This window comes from Podarcis tiliguerta (genome assembly GCF_965153285.1).
Source record: "Podarcis tiliguerta genome assembly, chromosome: 5".
NCBI classification, from domain to species: Eukaryota; Metazoa; Chordata; class Lepidosauria; order Squamata; family Lacertidae; genus Podarcis; species Podarcis tiliguerta.
Window position 1 is genome coordinate 20878779 of NC_139538.1, and position 13924 is coordinate 20892702.

Sequence of the window (13924 nt, forward strand, 5' to 3'; positions counted from 1 at the left end):
CCGTGTGTCCCAGGCCATATTCCAGAAAAACAGCTGATGGAGAAGACATGCTACCAGCATTTGACATTAACATCTAAGCAATGCAAAACATTGAAAAGGCACTTTAGGCATCTCTTGCAATAGCACCTTAGTTGAAAAGGTTTTCAACTAATAGCATTAGGACTGAGGCAGGCACAAACATTTCATTGAAGGAGGGATAGTCAGGATCTGATTCCATGTCAGTTCTTTAGATGTTTCCAAAAAAACATTTGAAGATTTTCCATTTAAATTATGTACATTTTACATGTGTTCTTTCCCTGAAATACAAAGTTACGTATTCTTCTCACTGCATTTCCCCCTCAAATACACATTTCTCCCTTAAAACACACATTTGGGTGTGTTGTTTTTTTGAACCAAAACTGCTTTACAAACTTTGGAAAAGTGTTCAGTCCAACCGATAGCTTCAATACGCATGTAAATTTGGGAGCAGTGAATTAGGTCAGTTTGTTTTAAAATGCAAACCAAATAAATTTCTCCTTCATCCATAAAGCTAACTCTGATTTGGTCCTGCCTTACAGTATAGACTTTTAGGACAGTTGCGATTTAATTGTTGGAGATGTCGAACTATACATATGGCATTCCAGATGTTGGTAATTACAGGGTGAAGGAATGTCCTAACAGCTGATGTTTCTACTAAACAGTCTGAAACTCTGCTATCATGCAACTGATGAGTGACCTGGTTGTCTTCCACATTAAGAGAGTGAGCAAATTTAAATGAAAGAAAGCATAGGAGATCGGCATACACATTTTTTTTGCTGGAAAGTGAATCCATAGGGGCTTTCAGTATGTTTAGAAGATTTAGAGAGTGAAACCATGTAATATAGTGATAGGCAGATGTTTCCCATATGCTGTCAGCATGGAACTTCAATCACTCCAGGCCCAGCTTGTACAATGTTTCATGTTATAGATTTCTCTGTGAAGCCTGGCTTCAAATTAAATTGTGCACGCACATCTTCAAACACACTCTTCAAAACTGTGTGTGAGAATATATTTTTTTCTGTCCTGGTTGTTCTCTTTCATTTTCCATGCTTGAGCAACTCACTAGTCCCCAGAAATTGCATCCTAACTGGTTGTATTTCAGTTTACCTTTTTGCTAATTTTATACTTTTAAAAACCATATATTGTTTCCAGACCTCCTTTTAATTTGGTTTTCTTAAAAAAAAAAAAAGAATCCAACAAATGGGGAGGGGGTAGCTAAAATGCATTGGCTTGTCTTACTTTTCATGCTTGTTTAGCAGTAACCTTTGCAGTGGTTTAGTGCTCAATTAAATATCGATACATTTTTTTGAAAATCTAAGCAGCTTGCTTTATGCACAAGGCCATGTTGCCTCGCTTAGCCGCATTCCACATTAGATAATGTTTTGATTTCTTGATGCAATATGTATTTTCCTTTTGTTGTGCCATATGTTTCGACACAAACACCAGTTTTCACAAATCTCCTCCCCAGAAATCATGGGTAATAAAATGCCAATTCCATTATTACTTTATCTCTTCGCTTTGAGAGATGTTATGAAGGGAGAGACTTGCTGGCAAGATAGACCATGCTGGCTCTCTCTTATTCTTCCATTCTCGTTTTCTCGACAGGGAACGCAATGTTGCTACGCGTATTACCCTGCTTGTATGAAAAGCAATCGCAGCCAATCAACAGCCACCTGAAGGATCTGGTATCGCTGATGTCTCATCTGGAGCAGCCTGAACAGCAGCACCTTTTACGGCTTTTGCTTATAGTTGCAAAGAAAAAACAACCAGAGGTAACACTTATTAATTCATATTTTTCCACCTTAGTGCAGGTGGCTGTTCATTCAAGGGAGTCTGTAATTTAAATACCTTTTCAGCACAATCAAGTTTCCCATGTTATTAGGACCTCCTCCAGAGAAGCAGGCACAAATATTGTGTTTGCCCGTCCAATGTATTTCCTTGCAAGTAGTGCCCCTTGAACCCTAAACTTTCATTTAGACCTTGCTGAGTTCACAAAGCATGTTCTCCAATAAATGAGAGCACGTGTTGCGGTGTGGGCCACTGGGCCAGTCCTCTTGTTGCCAGGCTGGTTAATAGTTATTGCCTGGCATTTGTGATTGGATAACCGGGTTGCTGGGGCAAATTGTATGTTGCAAATTGGGTGGGTGGGACCATAGTCTTTAAATATTGGTGCACTCTGGTTTCTCTTTCTCTTTGCAGAGTGCATCGGATCACCCGCCCACCCGCCCTCTTTTCCGGTTGACCTTGCTTTGCCTGTCATGGGGTCATCTGCCTTGGCGCAGGGGCCTAGTAGGAATTTTGCCATTTGGTGATTGGCTGTGCCATTTGGTTTTTGCCTACTACTCAGCAATTCGTCACAACTTGTAAGGTTGCGGTTAGGCATTGGTTATAATATGCTGGTGGTGGAGGGGTCTGAACAGGCGGTGCCTGCCCCTCCTATTGCGCTGAAGGGAATTCCGTTAAAGGAATCCTGGGGCTTGCCATGATTTCATCCAATCCCTGTCATGGGACCAGGGCCGCCCAATCCCTGTCATGGGAATCCTTGTCATAGGACCGGGCCGGCAAGGTTTCGGGGAGCTGCTGGGGAGAGCGGCGTGGGTCCGACGCTTAGCTCAGATGACCCCCCCAGTTTGACTTTCTCTTCTACTGGCTACCGATCGGACCTCGGGATGTCAGTTCTGTCCCAGGTGGGGGGACAGATAGTCATAACCAATGTCTAAACAACCACTCACTGATTTTGTATTTTAATAAAGTTGTGGCCAAAATAGTGCCCAAAAACCAAAACTAAATTACGTGTTATGTGTGAAGTTATTTGAGGGGTGGCCTGGGGACCCACACGCGCAAACAGTTTAGAGATTAGGCACAAAGAGGGGGAAGCAGGAAAATGCATTCTCTCTGGTGGAATTGCAGCCTGCTGCACACACCGTGTGACTATGCCCTCACACTGCGAGTGCTGGAATTTGCACACTGGCGTAAACCCTCCCTCTCTCCAGGACTTCACTCTGGTGTGGTAAATATTAGGTGATGCTGCATTTACTCAGCCTGTTTGCTGCTTGTACTTAACTGTCCAGCTGTAACACTTATTTTGCGCACCTGAGACTATGCACACAAATGTAAACAGATGGCCTTAGAAAGGAGTTCGTGAACTTACAGCCCTGCAGATGTTGCTGGACTACCGTTCCAGCCATCCCTGACCATTGAGCATGCTGGCTGGGGCTGATGGGAGTCGGGGTCCCACAACATCTGGAGCACCACAGGTTTCCCAGCCCTGACTTAAAGGTAAAGGTACCCCTGCCCGTACGGGCCAGTCTTGATAGACTCTAGGGTTGTGCGCCCATCTCACTCAAGAGGCCGGGGGCCAGCGCTGTCCGGAGACACTTCCGGGTCACGTGGCCAGCGTGACATTGCTGCTCTGGCGAGCCAGAGTCGCACACGGAAACGCCATTTACCTTCCCACTAGTAAGTGGTCCCTATTTATCTACTTGCCCCCGGAGGTGCTTTCGAACTGCTAGGTTGGCGGGCGCTGGGACCAAACAACGGGAGCGCACCCCGCCGCGGGAATTCGAACCGCCGACCTTTTGAGCGGCAAGCCCTAGGCACTGAGGCTTTAACCCACAGCGCCACCCGCGTCCCAGCCCTGACTTAGAAGGGTATAAATCATGGGTAGGCAAACTAAGGCCCAGGGGTCGGATCCGGACCAATCGCCTTCTAAATCTGGCCCGTGGACAGTCTGGGAATCAGCATGTTTTTACATGAGTAGAATGTGTGCTTTTATTTAAAATTCATATTTCCCCCTACACACCAAATATAATCCGGCCCCCCACAAGGTCTGAGGGACAGTTGACCGGCCCCCTGCTGGAAAAGTTTGCTAACCCCTGGTATAAATGGATCCTTGCCCTGGTGGCAGAGTTGGCCATAAAGCCATTTCTTGCTTTGAAGCTGCATAAGCCCTTGAAAAATTGAAGCAGTAAAAGCTCTTTTTTGCTTTATTAATCTGAGTGTGTATATATATAACATATTTATTTATGCAGAAGTTTAACTAAATTTAGATGCATTTGCATAACCTCAAACAACCACATATATTTACATATGTTTACGACAATACTAATTGCATCTTTATAATGACCATCTGCAGCATCCTGCACTGAGTCGGAGGTAGACTGTATAATTCTACAAAAATAAAGGCTTTCCATTCATTTAGTTCTTGCAAGGTGATGAATTGCAGCAAGAATGAATTTGCAGAAGAGAGTTGGGTAAAAGTTCAATGAATTCTACCAAATAAACTGTCACAGGTTTCCAAAATGTTATTGGCCTGATGAGTGATGTTGTCACAATCAGTGTTAATGGAGAATTGAGCCAATTAGGTCCTTCAGTGGATCAGAAGAGATTTAATGGGATGTGCGTAAAAGTATCAGAATGATCGAGATTGCCTTTGTTGCCTTCCAATTTGAGGAGAAAAGGGGCATAAGGGAGTAAGCATGCCTGTCATAATCAAGCCATCTTCTGATTAAAGCTTCTTAATATTTTAAGAATTCCTTACTCATTTATTGTAGGTCAATCTGCAAAGATAAAGGTGTTTTTAAAAGGCTTCAGTAGTTTTTAGAACCAGATTACAGTGAAAATTTGCCCGAATTTGAAGAAGCAAAAAACACACACAACAGAAACATTGAATGTTTCAGATATGGTTCACAAGGATGTTTATGAGATGTAGGCATTATAACAAACTTCAAGGATACCTAGTTTGTAGAGTATAAATTTCAGCAGTCTTTGTAAAAATAAAAAAAAACTTGCAACAGCCAGGAATTTAATATCCACCTTTCAGTACGTACAAGCAGACCTTCTCAAAATATATAGTTGCAGAGGAAATATAACTCCTCCTATAAAAGAGACTTTCCAGCCTGATGAGGCCCATTTTAGCCTTTGTTTGGATCTAGGTCATGTGACACCTTTTCAACATAATCTCCATTCTCTTGTTAATGTCTCTTTGCGACACTACGGGGACTCTTTGGGATCTGCTCTGTAAAAATGTCATCTGACATTTCAAAAAAACAAAACAAAAATCCACATCAAGCAATTTAAAATTTGAAGCAGCTGTATGGTATAGCATATAAGGAGCTGGACTTGGACAAGGGAGGTCTAGATTCATTCAGAAGCTAATTGGAACTTTAGGCACCTTACCATATTTTAGCCTAGCCTACTTCTCAGGGCTGTTGTGAGGATGGAATCAAACAGATACCACTATCTTTCAGGATCTAGCAACAAAGGTCTTTTAAGAAAAAAGGAAGATGTTCAGACCTTTGATTTTGCAGAACTCTTACATAAAAAACCATGTTAATACATACAAGAATTGTGGGATGTGAAATACAAGAGCAGTCAAGTACAACATTCCTAGAGTGAACATGTTTATACATGGGGAGGAATGTTTGTCCAGCCAGCAGGTAAACTTCCTGTTTCCTTCTGGGCTGGGGCAGACTTCCTCTGCATGAGACTAGAGGTGGGCGTGGCCTCACCTGTGCAGGTAACGACAAAAGCACAGGGCAGGGCAGCCATCTCTCTCTCTTTGACTACATGCATCGAAGAAGCAACATCTGCTTAGCCAAAGATGCTCTCGTGGCTTCCCAAGACACGACAGAGGGACTGTCTTCTTATGAGATAGTTTCCAGGTATATGTTACCTTTCTAAGCTAAGTCTGCCTTCTGGCTTCTGATTGTGAACAGAATCTGAGTAAACTCTTTTTATACTTTTATAGAAGACTGTGTCGTATCTTATCTTTTATGAGGGAATAAGGGGAAAATACCAGAACAGTTATTATAGAGGCTTTAGCGAGCCTGAGCAAACGCATCCGCTGTGAATTTAAAAAGGGGGATGTTACTCTGCTAAATTGTGAACTTGTTAACACAAGTTGGAAAGGCTATAATCAAACAATATATCCTCTCCTGCATCCCTGAACATTCCCACAAGAATAGTTCCATCAAGGCATTCCAATTTTCCATACTTTGATTACATTTCTTGGGCCATCAGATGCTGCCCTTTTATTGCAAGTATAGCCTGGTTTGCACTATCGTTCTTGGCTTCAAATAATACGGTTTATTAAGACAGGAGCAAGTACTGGGCACTCTCCTCCTTCCTCCATTATACGTCTTTTCCTGATTGGTTAATGAGCAGTCCAGAGCAATACATAACAGAGAGCTCTATCTTATTCCAAGCCAGGTTCTTTGTGTTGATCCCAGAGTGCAACAGGAGGAAGGGAGAAGGCAGGGCAGCTTGACTGGTGCTGATGCTTTTCCCAGATTCATATGCCATGATTTATGGAGCCTCAAATGATTGTCCAAGCCAGGCAATTGTGTCCTGTTTTGATAGTTGTTACAGTGGTATGATGCTTATTTCTCATATTGCCAAGGTTCTTAGTCCTTGCCGTTGTGAATCTGTGTCCTTTCATTGCGGCATATGGACTGACACTGATTTAAGCCAGCACAGAGTCTGGCTCCTTAATTTCATTCTTTGCTCTAGGCATCAGACCTAGGTTTTTAAGGATTCCTTGGGGACCATGGGATTTTCTGTTATTCCTTCATTTACTGTGTCATCGGATAATTCCAACTTCTTTTAAATCAATAAAACTTCATACTAGTCTAAGGGGAGAAACTTGAGAATTTTCTATGTTTTTCTTCTTCTTCTTTTAAACACACCAAAGGATTTCCTTAATTATGAAATGCTACATCTATGAATGTATAACCTCAGGCAGCAGCCTACTCCATATGCCTTGTGCTGAGCTGAACTTGCAATGACTTCTTGGATAATTCTCTATAAAGAGAATAATACGCAGAAGGTTTTTGCAAAATTAACATTTCTATTTCCTTCTGCCTCTTTCTTTTTAGGTGCTCAAAGAATGTATCCCTACTCTCACTGGTCACCTAAGAGATCCCCATCATAATGACCTCATCCTAAATATACTGATAGAAATATCGGACTATGAACCAGAAGTATTGACCAACTTGCTTCCAATACTGAAGGAGATTGGGGAGAGTTTCCCAAGTCTGATTGGACAAACTGCAAAGATCTATGGAGCGGTTGGACATGTTGATGAGGTATGGAAACCGTTATGTGCCAGGAATAAATTTTCATAAGCTTATTACCTATAGTGTTACTGGCCAGCAGTCAAAACTTAAGGGTAAATCTATCGCCAGCTACCAGGAGAATATGGGAACTGAGAGCAAAGGCAAACTGAGTAGTGTCTACTTTGAACATATTTTAAGGAATAGTCCTCTGGCCTTCTTAATGATGGGCTGGGGGGTAGTTTGATGCGATCTACTTAATAAAGCCTCTCTGGAGGAACGCAGTGGACCAAAAACCTCAGTGGAATACATTTTCATGAGTTTCTCCTGAGACAGAATTCTGGGGTCATGGGCTGTTTCTGTTCAGTAACTATTTTGGGGTGGAATTCAGTCACATACCAGCGAATTCAGGTTGCACAGTGAAAGTTGATTGGAAGCCATAGCTGTCAACTTTCAGATTTGAAAATTAGGGATCAGCAGCCTCGAAAATAATGGATCAGCAGCCTCACCTGTCCCAGGGACAGTCTATGCGATACCTAACAATCCGGGATAGCAGTGGGAAATGGCGCTGGAATAAGGGAATTTCCCACAAAAAAAAGGGAAGGTTGACAGCTATGCTGGAGGTGTGGCTCTCTCCACTGCCTGAAAAAGAGCTACTTCTCAGCAACATCGGAGGCTCCCTGTATTCTTCTGCCCCCCCCTTCCAATGGCAGCCCCCTGACAGTATGTTTCCATTCCACATCAGTATATGAGAAGTTCACTGTTGTTGTGGATAAGAAATCATATTATGGGAGTCCCCCCCCCCCCCTTACAGTCTGTATCAGAGCAGATTACATTAGTTTACCTTCTGCCCTCTGACAGCAAAATGCTGTGTTGCACATTCATGTGTTGTTCTCTTGAGCATTCTAATCAAGGCACTTCAGGAAGCAGTTCTGACCCAGAGCCGACCTGCACCAAGGGAAGTGTAGAATGCTTATTGCCATACCGTGCTTTTCCTTCCACGGGTCATGTCTGAGCCACAAACAATGTTTTATGTAACACACTCAGGGGATCTATATGGTGAATGTGTGCATCTATCCTCTAACCACATGTCATGTCTGACTGTATAAAAATACCTTCCGTTCCTACAGTTTAGCTGTTAGACCATTTAATCTGCTCCAGCACTACTCTGTCTTCCACTTAAGACAGCTGACTGTTGCAAGCATCCCTCTCTGGATATTCAAAATAAAATCCCTCTGTTGATACTGTATAGTGTTTGATAGCTGATGGCACTTTTCCAGTGGACTTGTGTGACAGATAACAACTCTAAGCCCACTTGTATTTTTGGGTTATATCCTGCCTATCTGTGTAGGGACTATAGGAAACAATTGTGCAGGTGCAAGCGCAAATTGGGTCTCGCAAAAGACATCTACATGTTGGGATACTGCCAGGGAGACAGAGTCCATCATGACCCCACGTCGTCTCCGTTGCGATCCATCGACCTCCCGTAGACACCCAGTATCATTCAATTAGCGACACGAGCTTCCAGAAATAGCTTGCCACATTCCAGAGCTGGTGCACGCTCTTATCAGCAGAATTCACACAGCGAAAGATGCACGCAGGAGAGCATTATTTACAAGTTTATTCAGCGTTGGTCAGAACAAAGAAAACATGACTGCCTGCGTTGATGTCTCAGGCACACAGAGAGAAACGAAAGCAATAGACAAAACATAAACTTCCTGTGAATAGGAAATACGCAGACTCTGTGACTCACAGAGCCTGCTCCCTTTTAAGGTGGAACGGAAATATCCTAACACTACAGTGGTACCTCGGGTTAAGTACTTAATTCGTTTTGGAGGTCCGTTCTTAACCTGAAACTGTTCTTCACCTGAAGCACCACTTTAGCTAATGGGGCCTCCTGCTGCCGCCTCACTGCCGGAGCACGATTTCTGTCTCATCCTGAAGCAAAGTTCTTAACCCGAGGTACTATTTCTAGGTTAGCGGAGTCTGTAACCTGAAGCGTATGTAACCTGAAGCGTAGGTAACCCGAGGTACCACTGTCTTGGCTCAGGTTCTGCAGGCTTCTGACCAGGCTCAGCATGAGCCAGAAACACGGCCCAACCTCTCATGCAGTGCTAGTTCAGTCCCAGACTCAGAAGAATCCACAAAGGTGTATTTCTGGTATATCAATTAATATAAAAGGCTGCTGAATATCAATATTATTGGGCTTGGGGGGGGGGACTTCCAGTACAAGTAACTGCTGTTTAAATGCTTAAGGAACTAGTACTATTCACATACAGCAAAATAAGACATGTGGGTAGTCTAGCCAGGAAAAGTACAAATGTGGTATAGTATATTAATTTCTGAATAAACTGTTATCAATGCATTGTATGTTAGAAGTACACTCTAAGCCTGAGCCCTTGAGAAGGGAAAGAATGAACTGCATATTAAATACTTTGTAGTATTTATACCACAAACCTTCATTGTACTTAAGAAGGAAGAACTGTCCTTTGGTGAATTGTGCAGGGTCTTGTGGGTAACTGGAAGTTTTAAACAAATAACATTCTGGTATTAATTTTCTGAAATTACGAAGGCTTTCTCATGACATGTGGTCTTATTTGCTCTGAAGATGTTACACCTATCTCATAGACGTTATGATACACCATGCTTTTAATGAGATTTTTTTGAATGATTCCTGTGGCTAGATATATTACAGTGCAGTCCTAACAATGTCCACTCAGGAGTAAGTCCAGTCGAATTCAGTGGGACGTACTCCCAGGTAAGTGTGGCTCCAATTGCAGCCTCAGTGCACAGTGTGCCTCACAGCAGTTAAAGAGTCTGTTGAGCTGAAAGCTTCATACTGTGGCATTACAATAGCCTTGGATAAACGACTGATTTGTAGCTCTGTGACTACGCTTGATTATAGCCAGAAAATGACTGGAATGTAGTAAAGATAAACATTTTAAGAAACATAAAAACAGTGCCTACATTACAGCAACCAGAATAGTTTATTCTGTGTTCTGAACTTTCCAGATCTTCTTAGCATTAGTTTCACTGATTTCTTACCTATCCACCCGGCCCCAAATCACTAGAAATGATGGCAACTCACACAAGAAACTGGCTTTGTCTGTAACATCATGAAACAAACCTTTCCCCAATTTTTGCTGATGTCCCTTGCCAGCTACCATAAATTAATAGGTCTGAGCTCTTCCCCCACCCCCGCAACACAACAGTTTTTCTTGTTTTATGGATGAAACTAAAGGCAGTGTTTTCTTTTAGCTCTGAGATTGTACTTACACCCAAAACCACTGGAATAAACAATCTACCCATGAGATCTGTGTGCCTGGTGCGTACATCTGTGTGTACCAGAACCCAATGAGTGAATTTTGAGAACCACAGGACATATTAAGTATTTTGGTAGGAAGTTATACAGTACATTCAAATTTCTAGAAATAAATGAAAATCCAATCATTTCCTCTAGTAGTAAAGCAGGTGTGGCCCTGTGCCAGGCAGGAAAAAGGGTTGTAAATTAAATAATAGCCCTGCGCATGACTACTGCCCTTTAAGTTGCACAAAATGTAGAGAGAAGTTGCACATCATATGAGGGAGGGAAGGAAGGAAAATTGAGGAGTGGAAACTAACTTGCTTGAGCCCCTAATAGTGATGAATATCTTTCAACACAAAGCCACACACACACACACACACACACACTTCAGGGTGCTATAAGCATTTAAGTGCTCTGGCCCCTTTGATGCTCAAAAAGTCATTGGAGGGGAGATTAATTAGTTGTAGAGGGAAAGCATGTCTTCCCATCCTAATTACCGTAATAGTTCTAAAACACTGCTTAAATTCTAAGCTGGTACCTTGTGTTACGGACGGGATCCGTTCCAGAGGCCCATCCATAACATGAAATGCCCACAACTCGAAGCGCTGCATATGCATCATCATCATCATCATCATCATCATCATCATCATAATTTATTATTTGTACCCCGCCCATCTGGCTGGGTTTCCCCAGCCACTCTGGGCGGCTTCCAACAAAGATGAAAAATACACTAAAATGTCACATATTAAAAACTTCCCTGAACAGGGCTGCCTTCAGATGTCTTCTGAATGTCAGGTAGTTGTTTATCGCTTTGACATCTGATGGGAGGGCGTTCCACAGGGCGGGCGCCACTACCAAGAAGGCCCTCTGCCTGGTTCCCTGTAACTTGGCCTCTTGCAGTGAGGGAACCGCCAGAAGGCCCTCGGAGCTGGACCTCAGTGTCCGGGCAGAATGATGGAGGTGCACAGCATGATTTGGTCTTTTGCACATGCGCTATTTAGCGCTTCTGCGTGTGCGTGAGCGGCGAAACCTGGAAGTAACCCATTCCAGTACTTCCAGGTTGCCGTGGGACGTAACGCAAAAAGACACAACATAAAGAGGATGCAACACGCGGTATGACTGTATGAGCAGAGCCCCTAACAGCTGCCACGGAGGGATTGAAATGGGCCTGGGAGATGTCCAACATCAGGTATATCCAGCTATTGTGCTAGTCTGTTGACCACCAGCTTTCCCTGAACCTCAACAGTGAGACTACAGATTTCCCAGTTGGTTACCCCCTACCTCCCATGATGATTACCTGGGCCCATAACTTATACATTGGTAAGGCAAACCACAATCTACGGAAGACTGCATGTTGCAAGGCTCAGGACAGATTTTTAAAGAAAAATCTTCATGCAGCACATAGCTATGGAACTCGCTTCCCACAGGAGGCAGAGATGGCTGCCAACTTTGATGGCTTTAAAAGAAGATTAGACAAATTCCTGGAGGAGAAGGCTATCAACAGCTACAAACCATGATGTGTGCAGTTTTTTCATGGTACCGGAACTCACCATGAATGCCTTTCTTGTTCTCTTGCAATGGCAATGGCTGAGAGGTGCTGGAACTGAGTTCTGGGTAAAAAAAAGCCCTGGTAATAATAATAATATAGCATGAAACAAACGTGCAGCTTCATGAAAAATTTGTAAGGTTTATTATTTTTTATGAAGCACCTCAACCTTCAAGAGGCACTGCTTTTAAGAATGGTAGTGGAGAGCCCAGAATTTATTTTTTAAATATTTCCTATGAAATTAACTGCAAAAAGATTGTGACTAGAATTCCCTACTTCTTTCTCCGCTGACTCTTCTCTTCTTGTTTTATGATCTGATACCTTTGAAACATGACCTTTTATTATTATTATTGCGATTTTGACCTAGAAGTATTGTGGGACAATATTGTTTCTCTTTATACCTATCTTGCTTCACCCCATAATATTTCCTGGGTATCCTGTAGAATGGACTGTGATACTTTGTTCTGCAGATTGTCATGGGGTGGCTTGCTGACAGCACCTTCAAGTAATAAATCTTACTTTATGAGAATGTAGCCATTGGCAAGACTAGAAGACAGATTGTAAGCTCCCTGATAAATGACCTGCCTTCAGACTTGAAGGCCCACTTCTGATGGCTGAACCAAGGGAGACCCTCGAGTAATTCAGTGTCACTTTATCAAGTTATTGCGCGTTGTATTAAGCATTGTCTCTGGTACAGCAAGAGATAACCAGTGTAATAGGAGCACATAAAAAATAAGAAACTTAATGAAGAAAATGTGTCCTTGTGACACAGCTTTTGATGGAGGCGTCTTTCTATGAGTTTGCCATTTAAACTGCGAGGCCACGATCCAACACATAGTTAAGTGTGCCTAGGGACATGGAAATCAATGGGCTTAAGCGTCCTTAGCTCCATGTTTGATTGTGCCTGGAGACTTTCACAATTCACTTCCCTCAAGGGCTGGAATGTGATTCTATTTTCCTAGTTTAGTCTCTACTCCAGTTTAATTGGGGGAATGCTAGGAATGTGGTTTTTTCTGTATCGCTGAAAACCTACAGGGCCCCTGGTCTTATAACAATGGCCATTTCTCATCTAATCTTGTTTAAAGAAAAAGAAAATTTATCCTATAATGTGTTGGGTGTGTGTGGCTGATTTCCTTCCCTTCCCTCCCCCAGCACGTGAACTGTTTTAGAAGCTCCAACAATTCCATGTCTTCAGTATTTCTAAAAATGTTGCTTGGAACCAATTGCAGATTTCCAAGTGAACCCGAAGTCCTATTTTAGTGTGCCAATTGAGTGTTAACTTTATATCTGCTTTCCTGTTTCCTTGAATAGCCTGTGTGGTCTTCTCTTAAAGCATTTACTTGAGATAGCTATGTATCCTGTTTACATATCCCATTTAAATTTCCTTTATAAACTACTGTAATTTATCATTTGTTTTTAACTTTTGCCCTGGCTAATTAATATTCTAATTGGTATTCTTAAGGAGAGGGTATCAGTACAGCCCATCGCAGTTTTCTCAGTAAAGAGGATATAGATTCCCCTGGCATGATATGAGACAAAAAGGGTGAGTTTGGAAGTCTATTACACTTCGTCTCAGACATATTGGGAGGATATATAGGGCTAAGTGACTCTCTCTCTCTCTCTTTGTACACTTCAAAGGCTGTGTGGAATGTGGTCAGAAACAGCTTGGATGACCTGGGCACTAGGCATACACAGCCTCACAACTTTAAGTATTTGCTCTGGGGACTGTGCTTGCTTTGTCTGCAGCACATTGCTTCCCAAATTCATTTTCACTGTTTTTGAACTACTTAACAGAAGTTGATGTTGTCTGCATACCTTAAGCTCCTGAAAAACTGGAAATGTGATAGCTATCAATATATGTTTACATGTTTTTTTTCTATGTTACGACATTAGTTGCCTTTTTCTTGTTCTACAAAGAATGTACAGTGGTACCTTGGTTCTCAAACTTAATCTGTTCTGGAAGTCCGTTCCAAAGCCAAAGCGTTCCAAAACCAAGGCGTGCTT

General features: G+C 42.5%; 1 protein-coding gene across 4 annotated transcripts in view; it reads left to right on the plus strand.

Moving 5' to 3' along the window:
• Positions 1–13924, plus strand: part of VEPH1 (ventricular zone expressed PH domain containing 1) — a 124229-nt gene that overhangs the window by 53850 nt on the left and 56455 nt on the right. For all 4 annotated transcript variants that reach the window (XR_014511861.1, XR_014511862.1, XM_083442756.1 and 1 more), the window contains 2 exons: positions 1624–1790; positions 6894–7103. Coding sequence is in view for 2 of the 4 variants with exons in the window: in XM_083442756.1 (XP_083298882.1) it covers positions 1624–1790; positions 6894–7103 (377 nt within the window). In the remaining 2 variants the exon portion in view is untranslated. The remainder of the gene's footprint in view (positions 1–1623; positions 1791–6893; positions 7104–13924) is intronic.